Below are 17,615 nucleotides of genomic sequence, written 5' to 3'. Positions count from 1 at the left end.
ACTACACAATTCCACGTATAGGTTAGATTTTTACATAAAATGCCTCGGGCCTAGATTCCTTCTGATAAGAAGGAGTACTTAAACTATTCCATGTTTTTGTTATTTGTCATGTTTTTTGCAGACCCTTTACTATAACTTGATTTCTTATTTTCTACTGATGTATTGTGGGTGTTGGTTGGGTTAGATCTTACCAAATTAGTCCTAAGAACATAACCCACTGGGTTGGTCTAGTGAAAACATCACAAATCAGCTGATTTCAAGGTCACGAGTTCTAAGGTTCAAATCCTAGTAAAGGCAGTTGCTTTTATACAGATTTGAATACTAGATCATGGATAGTGGTGTTCTTTGGTGATTGGGTAACCACACATCTCAGTAACAGTCAACCTGAGACTGCACAAGACTACACTTCATTTACATTCATACATATCATCCTCTGAAGTAATACCTTTACGGTGGTTCTGGAGGCTACACAGAAAGAGAAAGTCCTAAGAACATGGATCTTTTTTCATGAGTGCACAAAAAACCCAGTCTGGGGCTAAGATATTTATCAGTAAAAATTGGTTTTATCTGATATACACTTCAGACTTAGGCTTGGATAGGGTAGGATGACTGCTGAGTTAGTCCATAGGCCTCTACTACCAGGTAAAATTAAGTATACACAGGCTGTGTCATCAACATCCCAGCATCTTTAACACAGAAGATCAAGCAGGTCAAGCTTCTATTTAATTAACTCTTAACTGTGGAAAAGATATCAAGGATAAGTGGTGGATGGAGAGAAAAGACAATCTACTGTAATAAGTATAACTACCTACTAGATGAAGAAATCCATACCTAATGAGTAACCCTTTAATCATTCAGAATAAATCTAAATATGTTTAGAATTTTAATGATAAAATACTTTTAAGTGGGTACATTTTCATATCAGCATTCAAGCTACAACAGGAAGTATCCATGTGTTAATTAGTTGGTTTAATTTGACATGCAGATGAAGAAGTTAAGTTACAAATTTAACTTAAAGAAAGATTTTATAATAAAAAAAAAAAAAAATTATTTGTGTCACCAGAACTGATTCAGTTACAGTTAAATTCTGTTTATTCAAGGATCTACTTATTACCAAGGTCCTATACCAAACATGTTTGTTGCAGGCATACATTTAAGCTTTTGTTTTTCACTATTATAAAAAACATTAAATTCAAAGATCAACTCAAAAAGAATTATTTATATCTCCGCCTGGTATTGATATACAGTTATAATTTTTAGGACAGCATTAAGTTTTTAGCAAAGAAATTATAGTTTACTTGATGAATACTTATTGTTTGACTGTACTTAATTACTTTTATCAAACCATGGAAAGTGCCAAGAAGCATTTATTGATGGTAGGAATAATTCTTCTTAGGGAAAGAGTATACTAGGGTATGGTATGTCTGTACCTGCTATGTTGTTTCTTATTTACCCATTTCACCAAGATAGAATTATTGTCTTTTCCCCCACATTACCTCAAGTATGCTTCATTAACCAATTTGTAGAAGCAGGATCCTAGTGCCTTCCTCTAACAACGAAGGTTTCACATAGAAACTTTTCCAGTATCTAACTTCAGTTAGACTATGCACTCAGATCATTACTTGATTGAGTCTTTAAACAACAAAATTACTATCCTCATACCAACAAAACAAGTGCTGATTGCAACAGTAGCAATTTTTCCCTACAATTCAATTTACTCAAAGTCCTCCTCATTTACTTAAAAATCAAGAAACATATTCACAAATTTAATAAGCTTCTAATGAAAACATATCCAATCTCTGCTCTGGTCTGCTTTCGGTTGTGAGGTCAATGCCTACACCCTCCCACACTGCACCTCCATCACAGAACTCTTCACTCATCTTCAACTCTTCACTCAACAACGAATGAATATCTCGTCTAACCGGGGCTCAATGCCAAAATGCCTGTCTTGGCAGATTAAGCACCCATGGGCCCTTAGCCATCTTGGGTTGCTACTCTTATCTATAACAGCATCAGACACCTTCAGCCATTCTCCACAGGATTAAGAATCTAACAAAGCCAGCAACTATGTTCCATTCCCTTTCAGTTTTCCAATTAACTTGCAGAGTAAAACCACAATTGATCCTCACCAGCTAACTACTTTGGTATGTTTAGCTTCGTGCCTGGGGGAGGTGTATAAGACATGGTGTACCTTGTCAATGGCCCTACACTCGAGTGTGATATGAATCACTTACCAATATTTTTTATTGAATAATAATTAAGACAATCTTGAATTAATCAAATCAAATCTGAACAACCTATCTCAAAAAGCATGTCCAGAAAGAAACTGCAATGCCAATTGGAGGAAATCCACCTAACAACCTGTTTACTTCTCACATCAGAAAAAATACCATGTGTGTAATGGCCATTGGATGATTCAGTATACCTGACCTGCCATAAGTGGAAACCTTTGCATCTATTTCTTTTATGTGCCCAGAGGTAAATAGGTAAATAACCTTCTTGGCATCATAGCGTACTTGGCGCTCAGTCGCAAGGATATCAATAGGCTTAATAACTGGTAATTAAATGTGGGAATTGTGTAAATTGACAATGTGAAATTTTTAGTGACTTTCATACCAAAAATAATGATTGTGAGAACATATCAGTTCATTTCTTATATGGTTCTGTTTTATAAATCAATCCATTACTATTTAAATTATGTAAGCTTCAGGTCCGTTATCTTATAAAATATTGTAATCTTTTTTAAAAACATCAAATTTAATAACACAAAAAATGTACTTACTATAGTTGGGATTTGCGAAATAATGTACTAGGACTATGCTGCATATGTTGTTCTCACAAACTTTACAAAAACTCATTACATGAAAAAATATTACTAACAGCCATAAATGATACATACTACTTATAAAAATAAAGAAAATGTTAATAAACACATTTGACTCAAAAGTCCCACAACTTGTCTACTTAGGTTTGTTCGTAGAACCGCTATTGCATAACTACTTGTACACATCAAAAATTAACAAAATATATTGCTAATACATATGATACTAAAGAATTGGCCAATCCAAAATTAGTTTTAATTATTATTTTACACATAATTTTGCTGTTTTAACATGTTACAATTTTAATAATAATATTTTTAAATTATTTTCTTTAAAAAAATTAATCTACAAGTATGAAATCTTTTAGTAGATCCAAGAATATTTCTTATGGAGTGGCCTTTTATTTAAAATTCTCATACCTGTATTTTTTATAATTCATGGTTTGTAAAACTTCATGATCAGTTTTTTTTTAGATATACTTGCTACATACAACTTGCCAAGACGAAATCACGCATATAACTGACGCTTTCTGATGGTGTCACAGGTCTAACCCCACCACTATTTCTCCCAATTGTCCAAGGCTGTGTGAGTATATGTATTCACACAAACGTAACTCTCTTTGCATAGAAAACGTTAGTACATTTTTCCAGCATTATATCATGTTTCCTAAAATTCTATTTTAAGAAAGAATTTAATAACAAATGAATCTGCTATTAATTTAACTTTTTTGTTTTAACAAATACATCGTCCGTCGACGTATAAAAAATCCATATAACACAATAGTTTAATATAAAATGAATTCACAAATTTACATAACCCAATTTAATTTAATTTTAAATTTAGATCACAATTTATAATGGTTAAAATTAACTGAAAATGAAATGTTTGCCCTTTTCAGTAAATTAGAAAAATTTATAGGAAACAAAATGATCCATCATATTATTGTAGAAAATAACATTTCAAACTGTTTTTTTAATAACCATAAGGTCAATAAATCCCTTTCCAATTGTATAAAATAAAGTAAAATTCAAAACCAGTTGTGTATATTAGAACTATTAAAAAAGATTAATTTAAATAAAGTATCTGTTTAAGTTATAAACTATTTTTATACGGGTAAAATCATTGGTAAGTTGTGAATTTAGGATTTCTGTATAATTGTTTATATCAAAGGGGATTGGGTAGGGTTCTTGTTTGTTGTTGTTTTGTTTAAATTTTATATAAATTAGATTCTCAAAGAATGTGTAATAAGTAGCTGTGTATGATATTGATAAGCATTTTTATGCAATCTCCGAATATAGCTTCGAAAAATGGGATATTAGGGTTTGAGACCAAAAATAGGGTCTCAGAGTAAATTTTAAAAAACAAAATATTTGTTTATAGGTATGTAAAGACAAATCTCCTTGTAGAAAAATATATGATACTATTAGAGGAGTGAAAGTTTCTGGTTTTTGCATGAAAAGGTATGAAGTCAGAAAGATATGGGTGAGAAAATTATGATAGGAAGAAGGTTAACTGCTTTATTTTTTCATTAGTTTAAAAAAAAGGGACCAGATTATTAAGATTATGTGATGTAGTTAATAATGATATACATTTCTTAGTATGAAAGCTAAGTTGAAAAAATTAAGAAATGTTTTTTAGTTGTAAAAATGGATTTTCTGAGCTTGATTATATCATTGTGATCACATTAAAAATGAGGTTGTCAAAGGAAGAATGAAAATGGGAAGTGATATGGATGCATATGAGGTGATAAGCGAGGACCAGAGTGCCCTGTTTAATTATGGGATTGGGTGCCTTATGGAAAAATAAGACAAAACCACCAAAGTCATGGCAAAGTAGAGTTTATAAAGCAAAGGACAGAAGGAATCTGATGTGGAAACTAAGATACATAGTGTTTCAAGGTACAGTAAACAAAAGAAAAAAAAAACTTTTTCTTGAAAAAAGCTCATCTACATTACTTTTGTTGCCTAGGATATTTCTTTAGTGAAAGTAATGAATTGCACTTACCTCTGTTTTTTATTGAATAATAATTAAGACTAGCATCCAAGATAATTTACAAGCATTTGGGTAAGTTGTTAATCAATTTTTAATTTAAGCAAACATTTAATATTTATTTTTTTAATTATATTTTTACATAAGATAATTTATATATTTATAAACAAATGTATATTATTGTAAAAAGTTTATATATACATGTTGGTTTTTTCTTGTGCAATAGTGTTTGGTGATTTGTCATCTCTTGGATTTTGTTGATCAATCTTATACATTATTATTTCTGCATAGATCTTTTTTAAGATTATTAATATTTTTTATGACTGAACATCCCTTTCAGAGAATTCATCATTTATGCCAAATAAGCATGTATTATGGAATATAATTTGATATTTCCAATACTATGTTTTTTGTGTATAAAAATATTTTCTGGCTTGAAAATATTTTTATTTCATGCTGATTAGCACAAAATTTTGAAAATTGTTAAAGATTAAACAAGCTAACAAGATGTCATCAAAATACAAATTCTGTCAGCAATATTTCAGCCACCACCTTGGAAACTGACAACTCAAAAATCAGTATTTCTGTATTAACTGAACCATGGTGAAAATAAAAATTATGAACTGTTAATTTTCCAAGATTGTGGCCAGTCTAAGTACTTCAAATATAGCTTGTTTATCGGCAGTGCTATCTTTTGGATTTTTGAACTTATATTTCATTGTTAAGTCACAGTAAAACATTGTTTTATTATTATACTTCATTATAACTTAATTTAATAGTTTTATTAGGTTTTTGTGACCGTTATGCATGTGAAGAGGAGTAGCAAATCAGATGTGAGTAGATGAGTTGTTTGTCAGATTAGTAGTAGTAAGTTTGCAACTATTTTTGTCATGATTGTTATTTATTACTTATATTATAGTAAATAGAATACCTTCATTAGTGCTGTATTTTTACATATTGCAAATAATACTGTTAAATTATTCTATATCAGAATTCGTTAGATACTATAGTGACAAATATAATTTTGGAATAATATTATATAAAAAACTAAAGAAGCATATTTTAATTTCTCAAGTAAGGAAAGAAATTATTAATAAATGAAAAGCTTAGCCGATTACATTCTAGCAGCAGAATATAAATATCAAAAAGATAAACTTTCCTCTAAGTTTAGTATTTGTCCCAGTTATGCCCCAACCAAACATTTTGTGGAGATTAAATTAAAACATAATCAGAATGTTTTTAAAAAATCAGCAAAGAATTGCTTAACTCAACTGGCTTAGGGCTTTGCCCTTTACAGACTACTACTTAGAGAAAACTAATAGAAGTATAATATACGAATAGAAGTATACAAGTAAAGAATAATATTAAAAAAATTATTCTACTCTTTGAATAAAATTTTGATTCTACGCGAAGATAATAAAAAAAATAATTAATGGTAAGAAAAAAATTAGGCTTATCCCCCACTCCTAAATGAAACAAAACCAAAGTGACTTATTAATATAATGAAATCATCTAGTTAATACTAGATGAAATCATAATGTAAGTTTCATTCAAGCTATCCTTGAATGAAACTTACACATAAGGTCCTCTTCTTGTCCTCTTGACTGATTGTGACTAAAATTAAATGACTGGTCCATCCAGTCTAGAGACATCAAGCAAAAACAAACCTAGAGACATCAAGAAGGCCATCATCCTTCTGGAATTTTTCATTTTTAAAATGTGCTTTTATTTGCTAGAGGAGTTAATATCTGCAAAAACCCTGACGTTCAAATTTGAATACTTTCCCTTTATAGTATATTGTAATTTATCATCATTTTATATAGTACATATCCCTTATATATTTTTCAAAACTTTGCTTATGTTTTTATTTAATGTTCATAAAACTTTCTGATGAAGCAAAGATCCCGTCAAAAGTAATAAATATGCAGGAAAAAATAAGCAATATGTAGAAAAATTAATGTTTAAAAAATTGACTAGAATTTTGAAATTACTTGAACACTAAAAAAAGGACATTAGTAACTTCATAATTATGACTCAAGACAAGACATCAATCAGTTTCATGAGTATATTAAGTTTAAAAACTGTCTAAACAGTAACAGATTTCTTAATCTTCTTACAAACCAAATAAATTCTAACTAAGCACTGTTGAACAAAAATTGATGACTTTAGTATTTTGGTACTGCTCGGGAATTTTAATTATAGTGTTTATGTAATCTGGGACTACAATAATGTGAGAAGTGTATTGAAAAATGTTGAAGGGTTTAAGAATTCAGTCCAAAATAGACAGTGTAGGATGTTAATAAAAGAGTATTTTTCTTTTACATAGCCTAATTTAAAATTTTTACAAAGGTTTTATTTGAGCAGTTCAAGTGGAAGATTTTTGACTATCAACCTGTAGCTCTCAGTTGTTCCCAGGCAGTTACCATCTCTTATCAAGATGATGGTATGGTTAATTCACACTATTTTTTAAACTGACCAGGAGTTCATGGATACGGTATCAGTAATTATATATATCATTATGTAATTATAATATATCAGGTGATTGATTTCTTTTATGAGTCAACAAAAGCTACCTTCACAGTAATGTTAAGAACCTTAGAGTGGCAGCTTTATGGAGAAGTAATGTAGATTCAAAGTGGATTTTTTTTTTAAATTTTTATTATTATTTACTTACTTGATAAGTAAGAAATTAATTATGGAATAGCCGTGATGTTAATATTTCATTTATTTATACAACCGTATAAGCCTTTATTAATTGAATCCCAACTCGTCTCACATTTTTCATCTACTTTATCAACTTGTCAACACAGTTATATAATGACCCTGAATTTGTTTTAGTATTATTCAATATTATTTACCTTTAATATTTTCTAATCAACCACAGTATTTTTTGCAGTTTTAAAATTTACATTTCACACCTTTTAAACTGCATCATAAGTTAGTATGATTTTAAAACAATATTTGTTACTTTAGGTCATCTTTAAATAAGATAAAATGCACAAATAGGTGTAATATAAAAATATATTTATGTATGCCTTGTAACAAATTAATATTAAAAATAGAAACTAAATTAAATAAAAATATAGATTTAAAGAGTAAACGAATTTACTCACATCAGCCCTCTGCATAGAACCCTTCCCTATTTATACTCTTGTTGCAGCGCCGGTACAGCCTGTCAAAGCCATTCTTTTTCTAAACTTCTATTTTTGGAATCAATTAAAAAAAATCTTAGGTTTCATAAAGATCTGGGCCCTTCAGGCACCCTTCATTTATGAAAATCTGATGCCCTTATAATTAACAAAATTATTTTAGAAAATGAATTATTATTGATCATTAAAGCATCAGATTTAATGAAACTAGCATCAAAAGATAATTTTTCAAATATGTTCTATCTTTTAAAATAAATAATACCATGTGCATACTTTTTTCTTTTTTTACTGTAACAGTTTTTTCATGATTTACTTGCACTGAATTCATTTTACAAAAATGTCAAGTGAAAAAAAATGTAAGGGCAAGATGTTTGAAACATTTTAGTAGGAAACATATTTTTAATTCTTATAAAATTATCTGTTGGTTGTCATAGTTGTTCAGGATTGTATTTTGTTTCTATTATTTAGTCTAATACTTCTTTTTGTGTGAATATTATTTCCCTCTTCCATGAGAAGGCATTAGTTGGCATAAAATTCCCACCCAGGTGAAACCAGATACTTATGCTACTATTAAATAAAAATACTTTTATTCTCAGACTTTTACACAAAATCACTGTTAACAGTAGATTTTGCCCAATTTGTACTGAATTTAAAAAATTGTGCTCTAATGAAATTAATTGAAAATTGAAATAAAGTTTAAAACAGAATTGTTGGTAGTAGAAGATCTATCCATTGGCAAAAATAAATTGCACTATATTAACAGTTCATAAGCACCGATTCTAAGGACAGTGGACATTATCAATATCAATTAGATTTTTTTTTTGTAAATCAGAAGTCTGAGAATAAAAGAATAAAAAAATAATCAATTTATCAACTAACATAAGATTAAGTGTTTAATAGGGTGCTGAGAAACACATTACAATACAGTAGTAGGAAAACAATATCAGATTATTAAAACATAGCCACAAAGACAGCAAAATCTAAAGAATAGAATATCATTTAAAACTGGAAATTGTTACAGAAAATCATGACACGTATATTGTTCCATCTTATGACTAGGATCCTTATTGCAAAGTTTCATAAAAATCAGGAAATAAGTTTGGTTGAAACTCCATCACAATCACAAAAAAAAAAATGCTGTAAAATCAATTTAATACTGTACTTTGCTTTTCAGTGAATGAAGGACACCAAAAAATATTATCTTCAAATCTCCTGTAGACAGGAATTAGCTTTTTTTTAGACACTTTTTTTTTTCTTCTAACAAATGTTATAATGAAGTGTGACATATTTAAATTGAATAAATTAATTTCATTTAACTAATTTTATGTAGTTGATAAGGTTTTATAAAATGGTTTATTAATTTGATGTATTCCTCTAAATCTGATCTGTTTTTTATTATTTTTTGTTCTATTGGTAGATTTCATCGATGGCATGTCTGGCATGTCTCTGCACATCTGGAACAGTGAAGGTTGGACTGTTTATGCTGCCTCTGTTGGGACGAATTCGTTTAATGATGTTTGTAACCATCTTTAGTCTCTTAATTACTTGTTTATTTCTCTTCCTTGACATCTCCCATGTCGTCTATCTCTTCCCATTCAACTGGGGAAAACTAGTAAGTAATATTCATTACAAATATTAGTATACTTCCTTTTTTTTAATTATTTATTATGCGACATTGTGTATTTTTGGAGAATATAAGGTTCTTGCTTTTCATATAAGCACTAAAGTCATTACACTGACTGCAGAACCACTGAACACGAAACAGAATTCCCAGATTAACTCTGACAGTCCCCATCAGTCAATGTATAGGTTGTACAGATTTCAGCTTTTTTGTCATTGACCCTATCCCAAAGGGTGTGATTCACATTTGTAGAATCAAAAATGGGATAGAAGAGATCAAGAATAAGCAAAAGTGTTGAAAAAAGGATAATCTACCTGAAAATGAAATGTAGCACAAGACAAACAACCATATTCAGAGAATAAAGTTTAAAGCCTCCTAGGTCAGTAAACATTAATGCCTGCCCAGATTTGTTTAAAGGAGTGTGGTATTTTTTATTTAGTATTATAACAGTTTATTACTAACCAAAAATTTGAATTGATTAATTTAAATATATGTAACAACAAGAACAAGAATTTCTGGTTTTCCTCCAGAAATTAGAGCTATCTGAGAACAGGTACTAAAGGAGTAATAATCTCACCTATCCTTTAAATTCTGTGGCATTTGGAAGTAACCTTTTTTTTTACTTCCGGGACCACCATTAGGTATTACTTCAGAGGATGAGATGAATGACAGTTTTTGTTGAATGTGAAATTGCCATGCTTGACCGGAATTCAAACCTGGGACCTCCAGATGAAAGGCTGAGACGCTACCACTCGTGCCAGAGAGGCCGGTGAAAGTAACCTTTTAACATTATGAAACATTTAGTTAGATCACTAGAGGTAATTAACCTGTAAATATATTTTTAAGCAGTAAATGTTTTGTGTTCAAATACACAAAACAAAAATGAATACTGGATATTGATAGAGTATTAGTGATTAAATTCATGCGATAGATTCTCTAAATTATTTAGTTCTGTAAAAATGAGATTTTCTTATTTTAAGGCAGATTGAGATTGATGTTTTGATAACTTTAAGTCCAAAAAAGGAGTTTTATTTGCACACCATGTGTCTGTTTTAATCCAGAAACCTTTAGACTGCAAATTACCGGATTGTCTTTGTTAAATCAAAAGTTTTATATGAACAGTCAAGGTCATCTATCACCCTTCCAAACTGTTTTAATCTTGCTGTCCAAGCCCAATATTTTTAATTGCTCAAATAGTTGAGCATCTAAATTTAATGTTATAGTCTGAGCTCAAGTTTCATTTCTATTCTAAAGTATACAACACCTGGCAATAAATTCAGTAAATGAATACAGGAAAACACTTGAGATTTTGTAACTTAAGAAAATTTTACCAATTTCAACAACACTTAAGAGATGTAAATGTTGCATTTTTTAAATTTTTTAGTTACAGATAAATTTAATTGTTGAATAAAAGTGGAAAATTTTTTTTAGAAACAACTAAAGAACTCTTTAGTTCTTTATTAGTAAAGAACTTATCTCAATTTATTTAAAATATTATTTATTACTATATTTGTTTAAGTATATGAAATTTGCACACTTAAAACTAGATTCCTAAAATTTTTAGGATTTATTGTAAACAAATTATTGTTTACAATAACTTGTTTAGACAAGTTTATTGTAAATAATTATGTATATATGCAGAAACACACACATAGATTAAATATATTTATCAGTAAAGTGAGTTAATTTAGTTACTAATTAAAAATCTGTGATGTCTTATTAAAAAACAATTTACACACTAATTTTTACTGCCACAGATTCATAACCTCATTATTTTGTTTGTCATCTTAATACTCAGAATTTATAAAATAATGTAGTAATGCTGTTAATAAATAATTATGTTGGGATTGTTTGACTTTTTTTATAAATATAAAAAATATAAAATATAAAGAAGACACAATATTTTTTATTTCACAGCATTTCAATTTTATCCATAGTCCAATAATGCTTAAGTTTTTCAATCCCATTCTTACTATGATTTATCTAAGGCTTCAAAATAGACAGTTATTTCAGCAGTAATTTCAACATTTTACAAAAAATTTCACTCTTTCAAGCACTTCATATTTGAGGCAGAATATAGTCCTAAGTTTGGCGAGTAAGGGGATAAGAATAATTTTTTAGTGTAATTTAAACAATTTTCTACACAAAACTATAAGTATAGCAAAAGGCAAATGGTACTTTTTCCCCCCTTGTAACTGTTCCATGAGCTTAACATAATATTTATACATAATATATGAAGTGCCAAAATTTATCTTGATCTCCCAATGGACAATTGAAATGAAGCCCATAAGCAGTTACATCAATTTTGAAATTGGCCTATGCTAACGGTTTGTATTGAACTCACCACAGATATAATGAAAAAATTTGGTAAATTTTTTTACATGAATAGTTTGCCATTTATGAAAATATAAGCTGACTTAGAATTAAAAAAGAAAAACAATCACTATTTTGATACTTGATTAACTTATGAAAATAAACTGAAACTGATTAAGAAAAACTAACTCAATTTCTGTGATTTAACACATACCAATTACAAGTTTAACCATCATTGGCTTTAGCTGCACTGAGAGACTGAATATTTTCAAAGAGAAAGATATTATTCTAGGATGACTCATTAGTTAAATTTTGGCTAGGATGATGCCATATATTTATTACAGCTTTTATCTAATCTGGCATTAGTTGCATCCTTAGTCATATCAGATCCATTTATAATAATGCACAAGATAACAGATCATTTCTATTATGCATCAAAAGTGACATAATGGGGATCATTAAACTAAGATATCTCAAAAATGTGATGATAGACCATTTTTGATTACAATTTCTGATTTAGTATAAAAATTCTTCATAAAACACTCATTAATATAACTATTCTGAAAATCATGTAGCCCAGTGTAATTAATTATAAGCCAGTCCTTGACTCATGAATGTTTTTTTAATCTGTTAATCTGTGATACAGAGAGAAAATTTTAATCATTTACAAAAACAGTGTTGACTATCTGATAAAAAAAAATCTAATAGATTGTTTAATAACTATTTTGTACAGTACTTTATGTATTATTTACATATTAATGCACTTGTAGATTGAACTCTGTATGTTAGTTAAATTAAGTAAAACTATTTAGATATTATTTTCTTTTTTTTTAGAACGCATTCTTTTATGTTAGTATGAGTGTATTGTACCTGGTAAGTTCATCACTTGTGCTACATCTACTACATGCTTACGCAGAAACATATTCATGGGTGCCCAAGTGGACACGTGATCAGCTTTTAGTAACTGGTGTAGGTATTTAAAAAAATTTATTAAATTTTCTGGTTTTAATTTATAGATAATAAATTTAATATAAAATGTATTTAATAAGGTATCTTCAAAATGTTAGTTTAAAGTGTAAATGTTATTGAAACAGTTAATTCATAAATAAAAATTTTTTAAATCTCAATATTCAAAAATGTGGCTAGTTAATATTGCTTGCATTGCATTGCTGTTTTATAGACTTATCTAACCTAAAACAGTTATTTTTCGTCTGCATTTAGCATCTTCAGAATTCAACAGTAATCAGCAAGCATTCTTGCATTCCACTGTTCCTGGCACCGCTTTTCCAAGGCAATGATATGTTGATAGAAACATTGTTTGGAAAGAAATCCAATTGGAGTCCAAAAAATAACTTTTAGAAACATATACACTGTATATCTTTCTGTAATTCTAACAATTCATCCACAATTTTACAGTAGTTCCAAGTTGTTATGATTTCCTAAAAGGTTTTTCACAAGATTTTAGTAATAATATTTATATCTTTTTATTACCAAATGCTAACTATTATATGTTATCCATCTTGATCTTGAAAATGAATTGCTTTTAAATTAAAACCCTGTATTAGAAAGTTTTCCTCATAATTTGTGCCTTAACTTTATGAATATTATAACATTTAAATACAGGTGTAAGAATGTATAACAATTATGATGTGAAATGATTGTGTTTATTAATTTCAGATCCTTGGATATGTGTGTGCTCTGGAGGCATTACTTTTATCACTGCTAACTCGCTGTGATGGTGGTCAGTATAGTCCAGTTGATGAAGATCCTAGTTCAATGACACTGCAGGAACGGAGAGAGCTAGGAGCAGGAACTTCATTGCCTGCACAACTTTCTGCTCCTTCCCCGCCTCCGTCCAATTGGCCTGATGATGTACAGCCTTGTTCTTCTAAACAATGTGACCCTTATCACCTTGTCGCGTGATACTTGCTACTAGAAATCACTAGGTACTTTAAAAAAATCATTTCCCAGCATAAGCGATCTCTCATATGTTTATATACAGTTGCAATGTTATTTTGAATACAGTAAGTTCTTGAATAAGATTTAATGACATACTAGATTTAATATATTTTAAAACATATAAATTTAATATGTTTTTCTCTTAAATATTTATTTTAATTTTTTACCCTTATTTCTCTGTAAAATCATAAAATTTTGTTTTCTATTTAGAAAAGTGACTTATGCAAATTCCTTTATTTTTTAAACCAGCTATAAGAAGAAATAGTTAGTATACTTTTATTATAAGTTTGACAAATTACAACTATTTTTTAATTAAATGCTTCTTTTTCCCTTACATCATTTACTTAATTGCTAATTTTTACAATTTAACATTTATGTAAACAGCCATTATTTTTGCAGTACCTTTTCAAAAGTTTATTAATTGACATAATTAAAAATAAACATAGTCTGATAGAGATATCATTTATTACTGCATAATTTTAATTAATTTTTTAATATAATTGAAATATATATTTGAGGTTAAAAAATTTTTCAATCTATTTTTTATAATCTTACAGAAATTTTTTTCCTTTTAAATAAAGAATAATAAATTTTATATTCAATTAATTTTTTCATATCTCCCATATTCTATGAATTTTCACAATTCTTGCTGTTTAATAAAACTACAGTAGTGTATGCAAAAGAGATCTGATCAAAAAGTTCCCATACTTTTTTTTTATTTGTATGTTTTTAATTATACCTGTTGTGCAGGCCAGGCAGGGAACGTTTGGAATTTGTAAAACAAATTTTTAGCAATGTAAGATGTAGGGGGTATACCGGGTAATAAAGATTGTTATTCTGAATGTAGGTCATCCTTGACTGATGACTGTCCTTAATAATTCATAAAAATGCATGTGGCTTATGCGTTTATACTATGAATTCATTTGATTATTTCACAACTCTCCATAAATGTTTTTCTGAAGTTTTAAGAAAAATTTAATGTCGATTTTTCGCTCATTAATATCATCTTTCATGAATGTTACAAAGCAATATTCTTCTTGTATGTGAGCATATAGTTATATCCTAATGAATGCTTATTGTAATATGTAATATTTATTAGCAATTAATAAATAAAGACACCATTATGGACCCAATTGGACAATATGATAGTATGGCTGTACTAACTAATTAATTTTTTATTCTGATCAGTACTTAATAATAGGAGGCGTGTTTTTAGAATAAGATCCATTTTAAAATAAACAATAAGATCCATAATGACCCATTTGATCCATTTATTAACAATAAAAATAAAATTGAAAAATATGAACAAAGTTTATTACATATGCATAACAGTCTACATATATTGAATTACTACATCTCTACATAGTTGCCTTTAATTTCAACATATTTTTCTTAGTATTTCACTAGCTTCTTCATTCCCTTTTCAAGAAATTTCACTGCCAGTGTCTTAAACAAAACATAAACAATAATTTTTCAATTTGTCATAATTGTCAAACCTTTCTTATGCAAACCACTGTTTAAGGTAAACAAAAATATAAAATAATTACTAGGAGCTAAGTCAGGACTGTAGGATGGATGATTGAAGTTTTTTCAACAAGCATTTTCCTATCACCTCACTGATTTGCCATGTGTGGTCGGATTTTGTCATGAAAAAACAAAATCCTGCAGGATAGCATCCCACATTGTTTGTTGTTTTTTAGCTCTTCTGAGAATTTTTTTAATATTTTGCAATATGTATTGGCATTCACAGTAGTCTACCACCAAGTTGGTCTGGTGATGAATGCATCTTCCCAAATCAACTGATTTAGAAATCGAGAGTTCCAGCATTCAATTTCTAGTAAAGGCAGTTACTTTTATACTTATTTGAATACTAGATCGTGGATACCGGTGTTCTTTGGTGGTTGGGTTTCAATTAACCACACATCTCAGGAATGGTTGAACTGAGCCTGTACAAGACTACACTTCATTTACACTCATACATATCATCCTCTGAAGTAATACCTGAACGGTAATTCCTGGAAGCTAAACAGGAAAAAAGAAAGAAGGTTCATGAGTTGTAGCAGTCATTATTAATGAACACTATAAACAACTAACTAAAAGGTGACTAAATTATTGTTGCTAACATATGACTGTTAATTATTAACTGAGCTATGCAAGCACCTTCCTTCAATTTACATGCCATATATAGGTGGCAAATTCAAAATAGGTCTTATTTTAATAACAGACCTTTTGAAATTTCCCAATATTTATGTAGATGGACCAAGGATAAACCATGCTAAAAACATTGATCAGGGTAGCAACATAGAATACACTAATATAGATTAAAAAAGTAGATGTGATTAAAGTCTGTACTAATTATTTAAAATATAAATATATGAAATATCATCATGTTAAATAAATGAAGATACTAATTGTAAAAAATAACTACAAAGTAATTTACTTAGAAGGTGTTGATGAAAATTATTTGATCACATATCTAAATACATGTTGAACAAGAGTAACGGAAAATCGATATTTTTTAAGAAATTTTTATTAACATTTTTTAAAAAGGTATATGTAGAGTAATGATATTTTTGTAAAAAAATTAAAAGATTTTTTAAATATTTCAGTAATCCATTAAAAATGGTAATGGAAGCATAATATACCCATAATATTTTTCACTATTTAAGAATTTGAGTGTACTATGAACAGATCTCATAAAACATGCTGAAAGAATACTGCTAAGTAATGAAATAACTAATGCTTTAAACAAAAAATACATTAATAAAAAATGTAAGATTGATAGTGTCAATGTAAACATATATTTGTAGAATATTGCCCAGGAACAAACTGAATTTTATACAACAATAGCACAGATAAAGCAGCTGTAAATCAGTTTGTGTTGCATATAATTATAGACAAAAAAACAGTCAGGTTGTATTTTATTATTAATGATTAATGTAACTGTTTTTAATTTGCCATATTTATTGTATTTTTGATCTGATACTTTTGTTCTATGATGATACTTTATGATATTTTATCTGTAAATTTACAATTCATACTGTTTTAAATTGAATAATTTTTTGTAGTTCCAACATTGAAACAAGTATATAACAAGAGATATTGCCTTTTGCTTTTGTATTAACCAGTATATTGCCTTTCCATGCTGCTTTTGCAGCATAGTTCCTGTACCTTCAGGAAATATTATTCATATTAGATTAATCCATTATCTAATTAATTGCATTAAGTTATATCATTGAATAAACCATTAATGTGTTTTGTTTGATAAAAATAAATGAAATGGTCTCTGTTTATTTAGTAACTGTGTATTATTATGTAAGGTGTAGTTAATATTTATCATTATAATACTCTTACATCAATATAGAAGGAAATTATGGTGTGTGTTTTATGTCAAAACATGCACATAATGTGTGTGCGTATATATATATATATATATATATATATATATATATATATATGTGTGTGTGTGTGTGTGTGTGTGTGTGTGTGTCATAGTTTTTAATGTATATTTATGCTACTGTGGATACCTGCATGAACATGAATTTACATGTGTGTGTATATATATAAATGTATTCATAGATTGATTATTTTTATTAGTTTATATAAGTTATGATGAAAAAAGTGAATTCAATTTTTATTTTTAAGTATGTACTTTTAAGCTCTACAAATTCATTATATTATTTTACAATTATTTGTATACTGTGATTTTTTTTTAAATGTTTTGAATACTTAATCATTTTATGAAATTTTGTTTTGTAATAC

General features: G+C 28.5%; 1 protein-coding gene across 1 annotated transcript in view; it reads left to right on the top strand.

Moving 5' to 3' along the window:
* Positions 1–13,927, top strand: part of LOC142321538 (uncharacterized) — a 39,442-nt gene extending 25,515 nt beyond the window's left edge. Inside the window, exons 3-5 of the mRNA XM_075359700.1 lie at positions 9,378–9,572; positions 12,729–12,863; positions 13,572–13,927. Coding sequence (XP_075215815.1) covers positions 9,378–9,572; positions 12,729–12,863; positions 13,572–13,817 — 576 coding nt within the window. The 3' untranslated portion in view covers positions 13,818–13,927. The remainder of the gene's footprint in view (positions 1–9,377; positions 9,573–12,728; positions 12,864–13,571) is intronic.
* Positions 13,928–17,615: the final 3,688 nt, after the last annotated feature.

The sequence above is a fragment of the Lycorma delicatula genome, chromosome 3 (assembly GCF_047948215.1).
Source record: "Lycorma delicatula isolate Av1 chromosome 3, ASM4794821v1, whole genome shotgun sequence".
NCBI lineage: Eukaryota > Metazoa > Arthropoda > Insecta > Hemiptera > Fulgoridae > Lycorma > Lycorma delicatula.
The sequence above is the reverse complement of the archived record's forward strand: the minus strand, read 5'-3'. Positions and strand labels throughout refer to the sequence as shown.